Source organism: Salvelinus namaycush, chromosome 6 (genome assembly GCF_016432855.1).
Source record: "Salvelinus namaycush isolate Seneca chromosome 6, SaNama_1.0, whole genome shotgun sequence".
NCBI classification, from domain to species: domain Eukaryota; kingdom Metazoa; phylum Chordata; class Actinopteri; order Salmoniformes; family Salmonidae; genus Salvelinus; species Salvelinus namaycush.
In genome coordinates this window covers 14,843,107-14,857,636 of record NC_052312.1, presented here as the reverse complement: position 1 = coordinate 14,857,636, position 14,530 = coordinate 14,843,107, and the positions used below count along the sequence as shown (strand labels likewise).

The window sequence follows — 14,530 nt, the reverse complement described above, 5'->3', positions numbered from 1 at the left end:
GCCCCTGGTAAAATGGTTGCTATAGAAACATATTTATTTGGAAATGAAGGGAAGAGAATAATTTATACGCTCTCTCTTTCTCCCTCTGTCTGTCTGTCTGTCCGTTTGTCGCTCTGTGTGTATGTGTGCGTTTTCTCTTTGTCCTCTTCTCTTGGGCTAATCTCACATATTTCACATCTCAAGTGCTTTATTTGTATTGAACCACCATTACAGACATTGTTACCATGGCTACAGCCAGTGAGGACCACTGACACAATGATAGACACACAGTGGCCATGACAACCCCTTGGAGCAGTGCAGGGTAATATGATAATTCATGGTCAAAGTGTCTGACACATTATGAGACGACATGAATATGCTGGGCTTTTCACAACTCCTCTCTTCAAAATAATCCAGCCCGTCCTTTCTGAAACGAGCATGCAAATGAATGACAAAGAATACTTGAAGGGTAACCAAGGGTAACTACCATCGACTAACAATGTCAGGCCGCGTCTAACCCTGATCAAGGGCTACGCTATACAGAATTATCAAAGTGGAGTTTTGTAGTAACCTAGGTCCTCGATCTAGGGATATTTTGTTTCGTACTCTGAATAAGCTAGCAAAATCAATATCGTTATGAATCAATAATTCACCACAGTGATTTCCAAATAAGTGATTGTGACTGTTTTGAACTGTGTTTGGGAAGTAAAGATAGACATGGTTTTTAAAAAGGCAGTGGTAATATTTAATTCAGTACAGAAAAAAAATCGTAGGCGGCTTAATTTACCCTGTCCCGCCGGCTCAACGTACCAAGAGACCACTTTTTTGGGACAAGCTATATTTTCAAAACTGTAATGTTCACATGAATTCTGATTATTTACAGGGACACACAACATCCTGAAATATATGTAGATGTCTTTGTTAGAAAGAATACTGTATTTCCCTTGACGGAGTGATGCTGAAGGTAAAAAAAGGCTCAACTTACACCACTATGGAATTGATGTAAATGAGCTGCATGTAGCCATATCCTTCCAACCAACATTAAAAAAAACTATTAGGGTAAAAAAAAACTAAATATTTTCCCATTTTTACTGCAGGCTAAATGGCTGTATGGCTAGCAGTGTAGACCAGGGCCATAACTGTAAGCTTAGTTAGATGGCTAGCTGTAATGTTGTTATCGTAGGGAGAGAGAGACGGATGGAGCGACACAAATCTCCCTACCCTTCTTGAGGAGAAACTCAGAGAGCGAGAAATCAAATGACATCATCACCCGGCGGCCACATTCCTACAGGGGGACGAGGGTGGAATAGAGGGATAGGGGATGGAGGGAAGAAGGGTGGAGGAGAAGGGGACAGTGGGCGAAGAGGGGGAGGGGGAATGTCCCAAAACTTTTGAGGGAGAAGAACACAGCCCAACGACAGTAGTGAATCCCATCGTGTGTGTGTGTGTGTGTGTGTGTGTGTGTGTGTGTGTGTGTGTGTGTGTGTGTGTGTGTGTGTGTGTGTGTGTGTGTGTGTGTGTGTGTGTGTGTGTGTGTATGTATGTATATGTATGCGGTTGCAGGTCTGTGTGTGTGTACAGGGTGGCTGTACTCTTCCTTCATCATGTGCCCTTTTAATTCATGTGCTTCTTCTTCTGACCCCTCCCCCTCTCCTTTTTTCTCCTCTCCTTTCCACTGACTAAAGGAATGCAAGAACCACATCTGGAACTTATTAGAGAGAGAGAGGGGGGAGAATTGAGCTTAGCTAGCAGAAAGAAGGAGGATAAATGGAGGGACAGAGAGAAGGGAAAGAGAAAAACTGAGGGAGGGAGAAAAATAAAACTGAAAAAAAGAGGGAGAAGAAGAGAAGTTTCAACAGTGATTAATGCCAATTAATTCTAGTCTAAGCCAAGGCATGTGCAGAGGCATCTTCCAAGGCCCCAGAGCTCAGGGAAGGAGAGAGAGGCCTCAGATGTGGGTTAAAAAATTCTACTTTGAACTCTCTCTTCCATATTCTATGTCAATGAGGTGTGTGTGTGTGTGTGTGTGTGTGTGTGTGTGTGTGTGTGTGTGTGTGTGTGTGTGTGTGTGTGTGTGTGTGTGTGGCCAACTGTCCCTACAGAGCAGCCAGTCAGGCTTGAGTAATCGTCCCTTTCTCTCCCCCTGGTCCCAACCCCTCCTCCTCCCTCTCCCTCCCTATCCCTGCCTCTCTCTCTCCCCCGCTTTCTTTCTTTTCATCCCCCACTACAACCACCCCCCGAATAAAAACTCTAATCGGTCTTGATCTGGGCCCCCTCGACTTCACCCACCTGCCCACCAGACAACCCTCCCCACTATTGCCACAACAGAACCACCCCCAAACACAACTTTTTACCACCCCTCCCCACCCCAAAATTGCTCTTTCGCTCCATCTCTCTCTCTTCTATTCCTCTCTCTCTCTTTCTTTCCCTCTCTCTCTCTTTCTTTCTCTCGCCCTCTTTCTCTCCCTCTCTCTTTCCCCTTCTCTCTCGCTTTGTGGTTTTAAAAACTCCATTGGTTAGCCCAGTCAAATAGCTTTAGTAGAGTCTTTAACGTCTACTGCTATAGGCCCGGACGGCTTGCTGTCATTTTGAGCTGCTACATAATGCTATAATGTAATATGATTTATTACACACATAAGTTTTGATTATTTTATAGATTATACTATACATGATAAACAATGAGCCTCAATAAGCGTAATCTAATTTGTAGTTTTCTAGCAAGTTTCATAGTCTGTTTTTGTACCTTTACAATAAACAATAGGACAGCCCTACTATTATGTGTAACGTCTGCTTCCAACTCACACCCTCAAACACGTAAATCCCCTGAACGCAGCTCACTTTCCACCCCCACTTTCCAGCTCACACTCTCAAACACCTAGATCCCCTGAACGCAGCTCACTCTCCAGATCCTAATCACCTGAATTCTAATCACCTTTTCACACACCTGGAGGTCATTATCACACACTATTTATTTAGTTCAGTTCTTTGCACCCCATCACTAATGACGCCTTTTGCCTATTCCCTGCCTGTACTTTAGCCTATCGGATTTCTCGTTATCTACCTATTGCCTGATCTCCCGGACTACGTTACTAGCCTTTTCCCTGCCTGTACAGTTGCCCTTTTGGACCCCCTGTGTATGACCTTCTGCCTGCCTCTGGACCCAGCTACCTCCCTCCTCCTGTGGTCCTTTGCAATAAACACCTGCTGCGCCCTGCGCTTGAATCCAGCTCTCTGCCTCCGCTCGTGTTCATTACAATATGTGTCAAAATTAGTTTTAAAGCGTCAAGTCACATTGTGTTGACATTGAACGTTACACTGTAGCATAGCCATAACTAATGTGAAAAAAAATGCTAAGTATTGCTTGATTACATTATGGAATTGTGAGTATAGTAAAATATCTCATTGTTACATCCACATTATGAATAGATCCACATGTGACACTAAACTACACAGTCTCATGAGCTACATGTTCCATTTAAATGTTTTTTTTAGCAATATTTACAAAAAAACGTTGAAATAGAACATGTAGCTCATGAGACTGGGTTGGGTTCTTTGGTCGGTAGTGTGTGTGTGTGTGTGTCTGACGAAACCCTCCCTTGTTTCTGATACACCCATTTTTGGCAAAACGTTAATCATGACCTCATCCTCCCTCCACCTATCCAATTAATTGGGGTACATAACCTCATCATTCCCTTTCAAACCATATTATCCATATTCACTTTTACTATCTTATCCATTCAATGCGGTATTCGTCTCTGTTTCCTATGTGTGGACAGCAGTTGGTGATACTTAAATATCTGAAATTCAGAAACGACAAAACAATGCCAGTCTAGTGTATACATTAAGTAGTTGTGGCATTGTTCCTTAAGGACAGAGGCTGACAAATGTTGCACCTGCACTGAGGCCTTTGTTATAGCAGTCTAGGTAGGTACATTAGCAACACCAAGTTGCAATGTCGCAAGATTACCAGGTGTAGGCTACTAACAACAATTGCATTTTCATGGATTATAAAGAGTCTTTGCAGTCGAATGGGAAACAGGACATACATTTACATTTCATACCATATGAAGTGCCTGTTAAGAAAACTAGAAATGTAGAATAGTTTTGATCTTCAAGTGTTTTGAGAGCAGTGTTTTGATAGCAGTGTTTTGGACAGGCAGCTGGAAGAGTATAGCCTACACATGAATGATAAAATTGTGACATTGTACCATTGCCATAATGAGCACAGTGTGTGACACATAGTTTACAGCCACGTAACTAACACGTGTGTGTGTGTGTGTGTGTGTGTGTGTGTGTGTGTGTGTGTGTGTGTGTGTGTGTGTGTAGCTTGTCGCAGAACCACTCATGTGCACTGATGGATTTACGAGAAAGAAAACTGCTGTCAGGGAGCCGAGGAGGGCTACCTGCAGAAAAACAACAAGAATTTGCATGTTGTTTTGGGTTGAAGGGGTTCCATTGTATTTAGTGTGTGTGTGAGTGAGTGAGTGAGTGAGTGAGTGAGTGAGTGAGTGAGTGAGTGAGTGAGTGAGTGAGTGAGTGAGTGAGTGAGTGAGTGAGTGCATGCTTCAGCTTCGTTCCATGTGTGAATGAGATGTATTAGTATGTTTTGTAGTGTGTAATGACTATTCATAACGATTACTGTTTATAGCTGCCACACTATAGGCCATCTGTCAGTTGTTTTACAGGATTAGGCAGTGAAAAGGTGATACAATACTAACATTTAGCATTCAGTGTATAGTTATACTAGTATACTAATATTGTGTATGGACGTTGAGTGAAGGACAAAAGAGTTGCGCTAGCCTATAGTGATCTAAAAAGAGACATAGGCTACATGGATGACATCATCCTATATAGACCTTACAAACACGCCCCTTACCTACGATAAAGTGCTAGGCTGGTCAGTACCTGCGCGTGCCCGCACATTCACAGTACACGCACTCTCTGACTGTCACGCACAACAAGGTAGACAATGAAAAGGGAGGGTTGCCTTGTGCGAGCACAAGGAAGATGCTGTAATCTAACAGGTAGCCTAAGAAATCACGTTCCCCTTGAGCACATGTCTCCTAGCAACTACGTTATAACAATAAGCTATTATACCTGTCAATGCGCATGTATTAAAGATATGTCATCTAGATGACATTAGGGGTATTATACTTGAAGCTATGCTGGCCATACCTCGATTCGAAATGAAATACATGGCGAAAAAAAGTCCCCATTCCAATCTTTGTGTCACGCGCACGAGCAGAGCAGGCTACAGCGGCAGCTACGCATGGCAAGCTGGAGACCGTCTACAATGGCCTTGGTGTGTGCGCGCGTGCATGTGTGCGTGCGTGTTATTAGGCTACATTTCTATCTCAGGCACCAATAAAAAATGGCAAGCAACGTTTGAATGGTTGACACAAGCCGTTCCCAAATTCCAATATCAAGCACCTTTGGTCAATCATTTTAGACGTGCACTGTCATTCGAATCACGTCATTTCTGCCTAACATCCTATTTGAAAAAGGCAATAGGCTATTGTATGCACAGGACTAAGGTCATATGGTGGATACTAGGTTTTCGCACCAATCAGGCCATGATCATGTTAGACACACACACACTGTGGAATAGCCTACCATTCACACTGCCCCGCATATAATGACAAACTCGAGGCCATACACGCAGAAAAGAGCATCTACTTCTATCGCTCTCTCACATAAACACACACGCGCGCGCACACACACACAAGCACACAACTGAAACGAATCTAGAGCAACTTTCCCCCTCATCAAGTTTAACAAGCCTCGGTATTGTTCGACAACATGAAACAGTGTGTCGTTTATTAGGGAAGGTAACAGGGGAAACCCTTATCTTACCACGGTGAAAACTCAACGCCAAACTCAGGAGCAGAAGCCTATGCATCGTTCAGAAGACCAGCAAGCCCGTTAGCTCAATTCTCCGTGAGGACAGCATCAAAAAACCCCGTTGGATTTTATTCACCACTATCGGGCAATTGTAATCCTTCCAGTGAATATATGTGACGATTTTCGTCGTTATCCACCACCCCTTTCTACTCTTTTTTTTACGGTTTAGATCATTTATCCGTTTTTCCTCCTCTCTCCTTTTTGCCGTCTGCTCTTGCGTGCTCGGCGACGGTCCGTTTTCTCATTAGCGGCGCATTCCTTTCTCTCTCGCTCTCTCCTCTCACGTACGTCAGCACCACAGCACACACCCCTCCTCTTTCTAGTCTGAATCTCGCAGTAGATGATAGTGATACCTCTATTATATTTTCATGTTTTTGTCACCAGAGAAAAACTACACGAATTTGTCCATAATGTTTGTTGGATTTTTGCCATTATCTCTGTGTTTGTCTATTTAAGAGAGATTGAGTCATAGGTTACAGATCTAATGACATGTTATGGTAATGGAGTGCTGATTTAGTTGAATCATTCTGCAAACATTCTGCATGGCAAAACCAAGTTCTGCCCCAGAAGTATGTTTCTTTCTCTCAAAGTAATGATGAAGTAGAGGCTATATAGCCTATTATAGCCAGATACATAGGCTATACATACATGTAGTTTTCAATGTTCCCATTGCGCCTGTATAGTGGGCTGTAGGCTGCTCTCATATCCATCTCTCTCGTCTTTGCATCAGCCTAGGCTACAACGCGGTGTTGGAGCGCCCTCAAGTGCACTGACCCAATAATTACTCCCAAACAACTGGATAAACTATTCAAATGCCTACACACGGATGCACCTCGTAGAAACAACACATTACGTTACCCAAATGTATTCACTGAAACATATAGCCACTATAATTAGGATTCCAGGTATTGTCATCATTAAATTGTTCTGCTGTTGGACCGTTATTGCATGTATAGCCTATTCACTAGACTGGCATTGATGTATTTTTACTAAATAAGTGATTCATTTTCAGCCATTACTCAGAGGAACTACTTGAGAAAAACTATATTGGAATGGATTGTTTGTGCGGTGAAATACATCTGTCTATTGTAGCCTAGCCTGAATTTTTTTAATAATAAAGGCCTAGCAAGAATTTCTGTTTTATAATTACCTTGATATTGTATTGCTCAATAAGTGGTCGAATATGCTATTCTATCACGTAAATCTTTTTTTTTTTAATAAATATTTTTTTATTTGATATTATCAATTATTATTATGGTTAGGCTATGTGATAAATACAAGTATAGCCTAAATATCATGGGGTGTAGAGATATAGTGAAGTGCAGTATTATATTCAGAACATTTAGAAGGATGCATTGAATGAAAAGGTGGCTGCAGTTTATTACTGGACAGCATTAATTACATCATACCATTTCTGTAATAAAAAATCCGCAGGTCTGCCATTTGGCACCCAGAGGTGACCCATCTCTGCCGGGACTCGAACCCGGAGCCTCTGGATTAGAAGTCCAGCGCGCTATTCCATTGCGCCACAGAGACTGCGCCAATAAATATGATTCCGGCACCGTTTAGATACTCACATCCTTCTATGTCGACGCTTTCAGCATCCCTGCAGCATCAGGACCACTCTTCTTAGACATTTTGGCTCTATGAAAAAGACCGGTAGAGGGCGCTGTACGCGGTCTCTTCAATGGAATTCGCACACTCGAGCCTCTCTCCAGAGCCAAAATGGCGATGCGGTCAACATGCATTTCATTTAGGCTTTAATAAAAGGCGTTGTGCAATAAGGAGCTTGAAAGGCAATAGCCAAATAACTGTGGAATGGTAGATATAGTTTGCGTCGTTACATCATCCTCCTTTTCTGTAAACGAAATACTAACAGGGATTTTATTATTTTGATGAATCCGCGCAGAATAAAACACGCTCAATCAAGTAAACTGTCTGTAAGCTTCTGTTACTTTATCATTATTTTTGCGTAATTCGTTCACATTTTTATCAACCATCACACCATGCACGGATGGGTGGAAATGAATGCACAAGTGGACAGCATCGACAGCACTCAGCGTCTGTACCAGAATCTTAAGTAGCCCCAGCTACATTGCACCGCGGTTGCATCATAACATCCCAATTGGACATTCTTTTTCATAAGGTTCCATACTGGATAGATGATGATTGACAACATTGTATCAGGTATGATTGAATTTAGCGTTACTGCTGTCAGCCAATAGAAATGCATTGAATAACAGATTCACGACATGGAACAACAGATAGTAAAACAAAAAAATGTAAAGGAAGTTTGTTCTGAAGATCAGGAAACTGTATTTTTTTTACATGTAGTTATCCCTTTATTTTAATCAATCAAATGTATTTATTTCAATCAATCAAATGTATTTATAAATCCCTTTTTACATCAGCCGATGTCACAAAGTGCTATATAGAAACCCAGCCTAAAACCCCAAACAGCAAGCAATGCAGATGTAGAAGCATGGTGGCTAGGAAAAACTCCCTAGAAAGCCAGGAACCTAGGAAGAAACCTAGAGAGGAACCATGCTCTGAGGGGTGGCCAGTCCTCTTCTGGCTGTGCCAGGTGGAGATAATAACAGTACATGGCCAAGATGTTCAAACTTCCATAGATGACGAGCAGGGTCAAATAATAATAATCACAGTGGTTGTAGAGGGTGCAACAGGTCAGCACCTCAGGAGTAAATGTCAGTTGGCTTTTCATAGCCAATCATTCAGAGTTAGAGACAGCAGGTGCGGTAGAGAGAGAGAGTCGAAAACAGCAGGTCCGGGACAAGGTAGCACGTCCGGTGAACAGGTCAGAGTTCCATAGTCGCAGGCAGAACAGTTGAAACTGGAGCAGCAGCACAACAAGGTGGACTGGGGACAGCAAGGAGTCATCAGGCCAGGTAGTCCTGAGGCATGGTCCTAGGGCTCAGGTCCTCCGAGAGAAGAAAGAGAGAATTAGAGGCAGCATACTTAAATTCACACAGGACACCAGATAAGACAGGAGAAATACTCCAGATATAACAGACTGACCCTAGCCCCCCGACACAAACTATTGCAGCATAATTACTGGAGGCTGAGACAGGAGGGGTCGGGAGACACTGTGGCCCCGTCCGACTATACCCCCGGACAGGGCCAACCAGGCAGGATATAACCCCACTCACTTTGCCAAAGCACAGCCCCCACACCCCTAGAGGGATATCTTCAACCACCAACTTACTACCCTGAGACAAGGCAGAGTATAGCCCACGAAGATCTCCCCCACGGCACGAATCCGAGGGGGGCGCCAACCCGGACAGAAAGATCACGTCAGAGACTCAACCCACTCAAGTGACGCACCCCTTTTAGGCACTAAACTATCTCTATATATACTTCCATAATTTTTTAAAACTGGTACTGGGGACCTTCAGAAGAGTCTTGTGAGTCTTGTGTTTGTGGGAGTCTCATCGTTTTTATGAGAGTCTCAGCTTTCAATATTTATTTTTTTTCAATAATACACATATCTCTAGCCTTAACAGACACATTTTTATGGGGAATTTTGGGTTATGTTAATTAGATTTCCTCAAGGCGCGACCATTGTAGGCCAAGGGTTAAAACACAACAGTCCTCCTGGTCAGAGTTCTATTGCTACTATGGTCTTTAGGATCCACCACTAAGGTGGTTTTCAGAAGTCTTTTTTCATACAGGGGGTGGTCCGCCCAGGTCTTACCTAGTGTGCCTAGACAGTGAATATACTACGGGTATATGTATGCCCGCGGGACTCTTGCCTAAGCACTCCCTAGGTGCCTTCCCCTTACCCCTTGGGAACAAATGAAACAGAATAACAAACAATTTCAATAATCAAAACAGTGCGTCCTATAACAGACATAACCAATCAGCTCCCTCAGCAACAACTAACATAGTACATACCAAATCTCCTTCTGAAAAACAACCAACACTATATAACCCTCTACTCCCTGAAAAACGACCAGCACCACTCTCAGCAATTGAATTCTCTCTTATCACAATCAATCTTCTCTCTATCACAATCAATCTTCTCTCTATCACAATCAATCTTCTCTCTATCACAATCAATCTTCTCTCTATCACAATCAATCTTCTCTCTATCACAATCAATCTTCTCTCTATCACAATCAATCTTCTCTCTGCAATCATCTCTCTATGCATTCTCTCCTCTGAGCAACAGAACAATGGCTTATATACAGCTGTAAAAAGTGTTGGTAATTGACAACAGCTGCGTTCTGACGAGAGGGCGGGGTCAGCTCTCCAATTAGCCCTGGAGTCGACCAATCAGCTGCTTGAGGGATTTCAGGAAGCCATCTTCTGAAACACACACTCAAATACACAAACAACAACACAGAAACTGGGGAACGTAACATGCTGCTATAGGTGGGAGGAAGAAGGTATTTGTATAACTGCAGCACACCTGTAGAAGCCATCAGAAAACAGTGGGTAGACAGCCATACATGTTCAACAGACATCTCTATTCGGTTCCATGAACGCTTCATGCAGAACTCGTTCATCCAAGATAAAGATATAGGAGCTCTAAATAAAGAAACAATTAAAACACTTTTTATGGTCATGCTCAAGGGGTTTTAATTAAGCAATAAGGCCCGAGGAGGTGTGGTATATGGTCAATACACCACGGCTAAGGGTTGATCTTAACCACGACGCAACGCCGAGAATTTGTATGAACATTTCTCATACAACCTAGCAGGACAAGAGGGAGAAGAAAATACTTTCATTCCATTTATACCAGATCTGGCTTGTTTATATTCAAAATCAATTGTTGACCAATCCACAGACCAAACCAAAGGTAATAAAACGAAGATATCCAATCAGATTGAACTAGCCAACATCCTCTAGGAAGGGGGTCACATCTAGGTGTGGTAATTTAAGGGAATGGGCTCGGTTACAATAGAGATAATTCCTTTGAGTACAAAAGAGATTGTTCCATACAGCGTCATCAGAGTTCACTCTGAACAACTACACTTTACAACAAAGATCATACATCCATATAGATGGCATCAAATTTTTAGATAGATACCAAACATAGCTGCAGTAGTTTTATCCTACAAGCCCATAGAAGTCTTTGGCCATTTGCCATGCGGCCAGAGGTGGCAGAGAGCACAGTTTAGGGCCGAGCCTACAAGACCATTCCTCCATACAGAATTTTTCCAGATTCTTGACATCTTTCGTCTGCTCTTTTGGACTGCGCTCTTCAACTCAAACCAATAGGGTTCAAGTCCAGAGACTGATATGGCCATAGCAAAATTATGATTTTTTTGGTCAATCAACAATTTCTTTGTGGATTTTGATATGTGCTTGGGGTTATTGTCTTGCTGGAAGATTCACTTGTGACATGGCATGTGTATTTGGAAAAAGTACTCATTCGTCATATTTGAGTAAAAGTGAAGATGCCTTAATAGAAAATTACTCAAGTAAAAGTCACCCAGTAAAATAGTACTTGAGTAAAAGTATAAAAGTATTTGGTTTTAAATATACTTAAGTATCAAAAGTAAATGGAATTGCTAAAATATACTTAAGTATCAAAAGTAATAGTATTCATCATTTATAATTTCTTATATTAAGCAAACCAGACGGCATAATATATACAGTACCAGTCAAAAGTTTGGACACACCTACTCATTCAAGAGTAGAAAATAGTAAAAATAAAGAAAAACCCTACGAATGAGTAGGTGTGTCTAAACTTTTGACTGGTACTGTAAATATATATATATATATAATTACTATTATTATTATTATACAGTTGAAGTCGGAAGTTTACATACACTTAGGTTGGAGTCATTAAAACTTGTTTTTAGATCACTCCACAAATTTCTTGTTAACAAACTATAGTTTTGGCAAGTCGGTTAGGACATCTACCTTGTACATGACACAAGACATTTTTCCAACAATTGTTTACAGACAGATTGTTTCACTTATAATTCACTGTATCACAATTCCAGTGGGTCAGAAGTTTACATACACTAAGTTGACTGTGCCTTTAAACAGCTTGGAAAATCCCAGAAAATGATGTCATGGCTTTAGAAGCTTCTGATAGGCTAATTGACATCATTTGAGTCAATTGGAGGTGTATCTGTGGATGTTTTTCAAGGCCTACCTTCAAACTCAGTGCTTCTTTGCTTGACATCATGGGAAAATCAAAAGAAATCAGCCAAGACCTCAGAAAAATAATTGTAGACCTCCACAAGTCTGGTTCATCCTTGGGAGCAATTTCCAAATGCCTGAAGGTACCACGTTCATCTGTACAAACAATAGTACGCAAGAATAAACACCATGGGACCACACAGCCGTCATACCGCTCAGGAAGGAGATGCGTTCTGTCTCCTAGAGATTAATGTACTTTGGTGCAAAAAGTGCAAATCAATCCCAGAACAACAGCAAAGGACCTTGTGAAGATGCTGGAGGAAGCAGGTACAAAAGTATCTATATCCACAGTAAAATGAGTCCTATATCGACATAACCTGAAAGGCCGCTCAGCAAGGAAGAAGCCACTGCTCCAAACCGCCAAAAAAATTCATACTTCGGTTTGCAATTGCACATGGGGACAAAGATCGTACTTTTTGGAGAAATGTTCTCTGGTCTGATGAAACAAAAATAGAACTGTTTGGCCATAATGACCATCGTTACGTTTGGAGGAAAAAGGGGGAGGCTTGCAAGCCGAAGAACACCATCCCAACCGTGAAGCACGGAGGTGACAGCATCATGTTGTGGGGGTGCTTTGCTGCAGGAGGGAATGGTGCACTTCACAAAATAGATGGCATCATGAGCCAGGAAAATGATGTGGATATGTTGAAGCAACATCTCAAGACATCAGTCAGGAAGTTAAAGCTTGGTCGCAAATGGGTCTTCCAAATGAACAATGACCCCAAGCATACTTCCAAAGTTGTGGGCAGAACTGAAAAAGCATGTGCAAGCAAGGAGGCCTACAAACCTGACTCAGTTACACCAGCTCTGTCAGGAGGAATGGGCCAAAATTCACCCAACTTATTGTGGGAAGCTTGTGGAAGGCTACCTGAAATGTTTTACCCAAGTTAAAGAATTTAAAGGCAATGCTACCAAATACTAATTGAGTGTATGCAAACTTCTGACCCACTGGGAATGTGGTGAAAGAAATTAAAGCTGAAATAAGTCATTCTCTCTACTATTATTCTGACATTTCACATTCTTAAAATAAAGTGGTGATCCTGACTGACCTAAGACAGTTTTTTTTTACAAGGATTAAATGTCAGGAATTGTGAAAAACTGAGTTTAAATGTATTTGGCTAAGGTGTGTGTAAACTTCCGACTTCAACTGTATATAAACAAATATGAACCCATCCACCACCCCCCCTCTTCAGATGACACATATATTTTCTGCTACATATACTGTACATACATTTTACATACAGTAGACATTATACATACGCATTTTGCATACATGGTACTTTTATATAAAGCAATCACATAATAATAATACATTACCAAACATAAACTCTTTAATCCCACCCCTCAGCAATTCTCAGCCCATCCTCCCTATCGCCATTGACCACCCGTGTTTGGTTTCCATATGCTATATATTTTTCAAATGTGCTGTGATGTTTTAGACATTTTTGTACCTTTCTAATCATATAGTATCTAATGATGAAACCTATCCTACAAATATTATTATATTATGTATTGACTGACTATGGCTTTCCAAATCGCCCACCGCTGCTAATTGTACGGTTCATTTTAAGTGAATGTTGTGATTTTTTTACCATTCCTTTTTTACCGTGACCAGAAACAAGCTATATAGGGGCAATACCAGAATAAATGATCTAGTGATTCTGTCTCTTCGCAGCAAAATCTATAGAGGTGAGATTGTTGTTTGCCCATATAGCATTCTGTTGGTGGCAAGAATTTTGTGTAATAATTTCTATTGAAAAACTCAAAGTGTTGCATCAAGTGTTGTTTTGTTTACCAGTTCATAAACCATGTGCCAGGGAATCGGTACATCGAAAATCTCTTCCCCCCAAAAAACTCTTATGTAGTACTTTAAAGTATTTTTACTTAAGTACTTTACACCACTGTTCAGAGGGTGAATTGGCAAGACAAAATATGTAAGTGCTTTTGAACGTGGTATGGTAGTAGGTGCTAGGCGCACCGGTTTGAGTGTATCAAGAACTGCAACGCTGCTGGGTTTTCCACGCTCAACAGTTTCCCTTGTGTATCAAGAACGGTCCACCACCCAAAGGACATCCAGCTAACTTGACACAACTGTGGGAAGCATTGACATCAACATGGGCCAGCATCCCTGTGGAACGCTTTCAACACCTTGTAGAGTCCATGCCTCGACGAATTGAGGCTGTTCTGAGGGCAAAAGGGGGTGCAACTCAATATTAGGAAGGTGTTCCTAATGTTTTGTACACTCAGTGTACCTTTGGGGTACTGTTGTTTTGGCTGTTGTTAAGAGTTTCCTTCAGTATGTGAGTCACGTAGAGCAGTGGTTCCCAAACTTTATATAGTCCCGTACCCCTTCAAACATTCAACCTCCAGCTGCGTACCCCCTCTAGCACCAGGGTCAGCGCACTCTCAAATGTTGTTTTTTGACATCATTGTAAGCCTGCCACACAAACACACTATACGATACATTTATTAAACA

General features: G+C 41.7%; 1 protein-coding gene and 1 non-coding gene across 2 annotated transcripts in view; both read right to left on the bottom strand.

Moving 5' to 3' along the window:
• Positions 1 to 6,100, bottom strand: part of LOC120049673 (kin of IRRE-like protein 1) — a 37,785-nt gene extending 31,685 nt beyond the window's left edge. Inside the window, exon 1 of the mRNA XM_038996020.1 lies at positions 5,833 to 6,100. Within this exon, the coding sequence (XP_038851948.1) occupies positions 5,833 to 5,878 (46 nt within the window). The 5' untranslated portion in view covers positions 5,879 to 6,100. The remainder of the gene's footprint in view (positions 1 to 5,832) is intronic.
• A 1,242-nt stretch (positions 6,101 to 7,342) lies between these two features.
• trnar-ucu lies at positions 7,343 to 7,416 on the bottom strand. Its single transcript has one exon. It is a non-coding gene; the product is annotated as a tRNA-Arg (tRNA).
• Between the last annotated feature and the right edge of the window lie 7,114 nt (positions 7,417 to 14,530).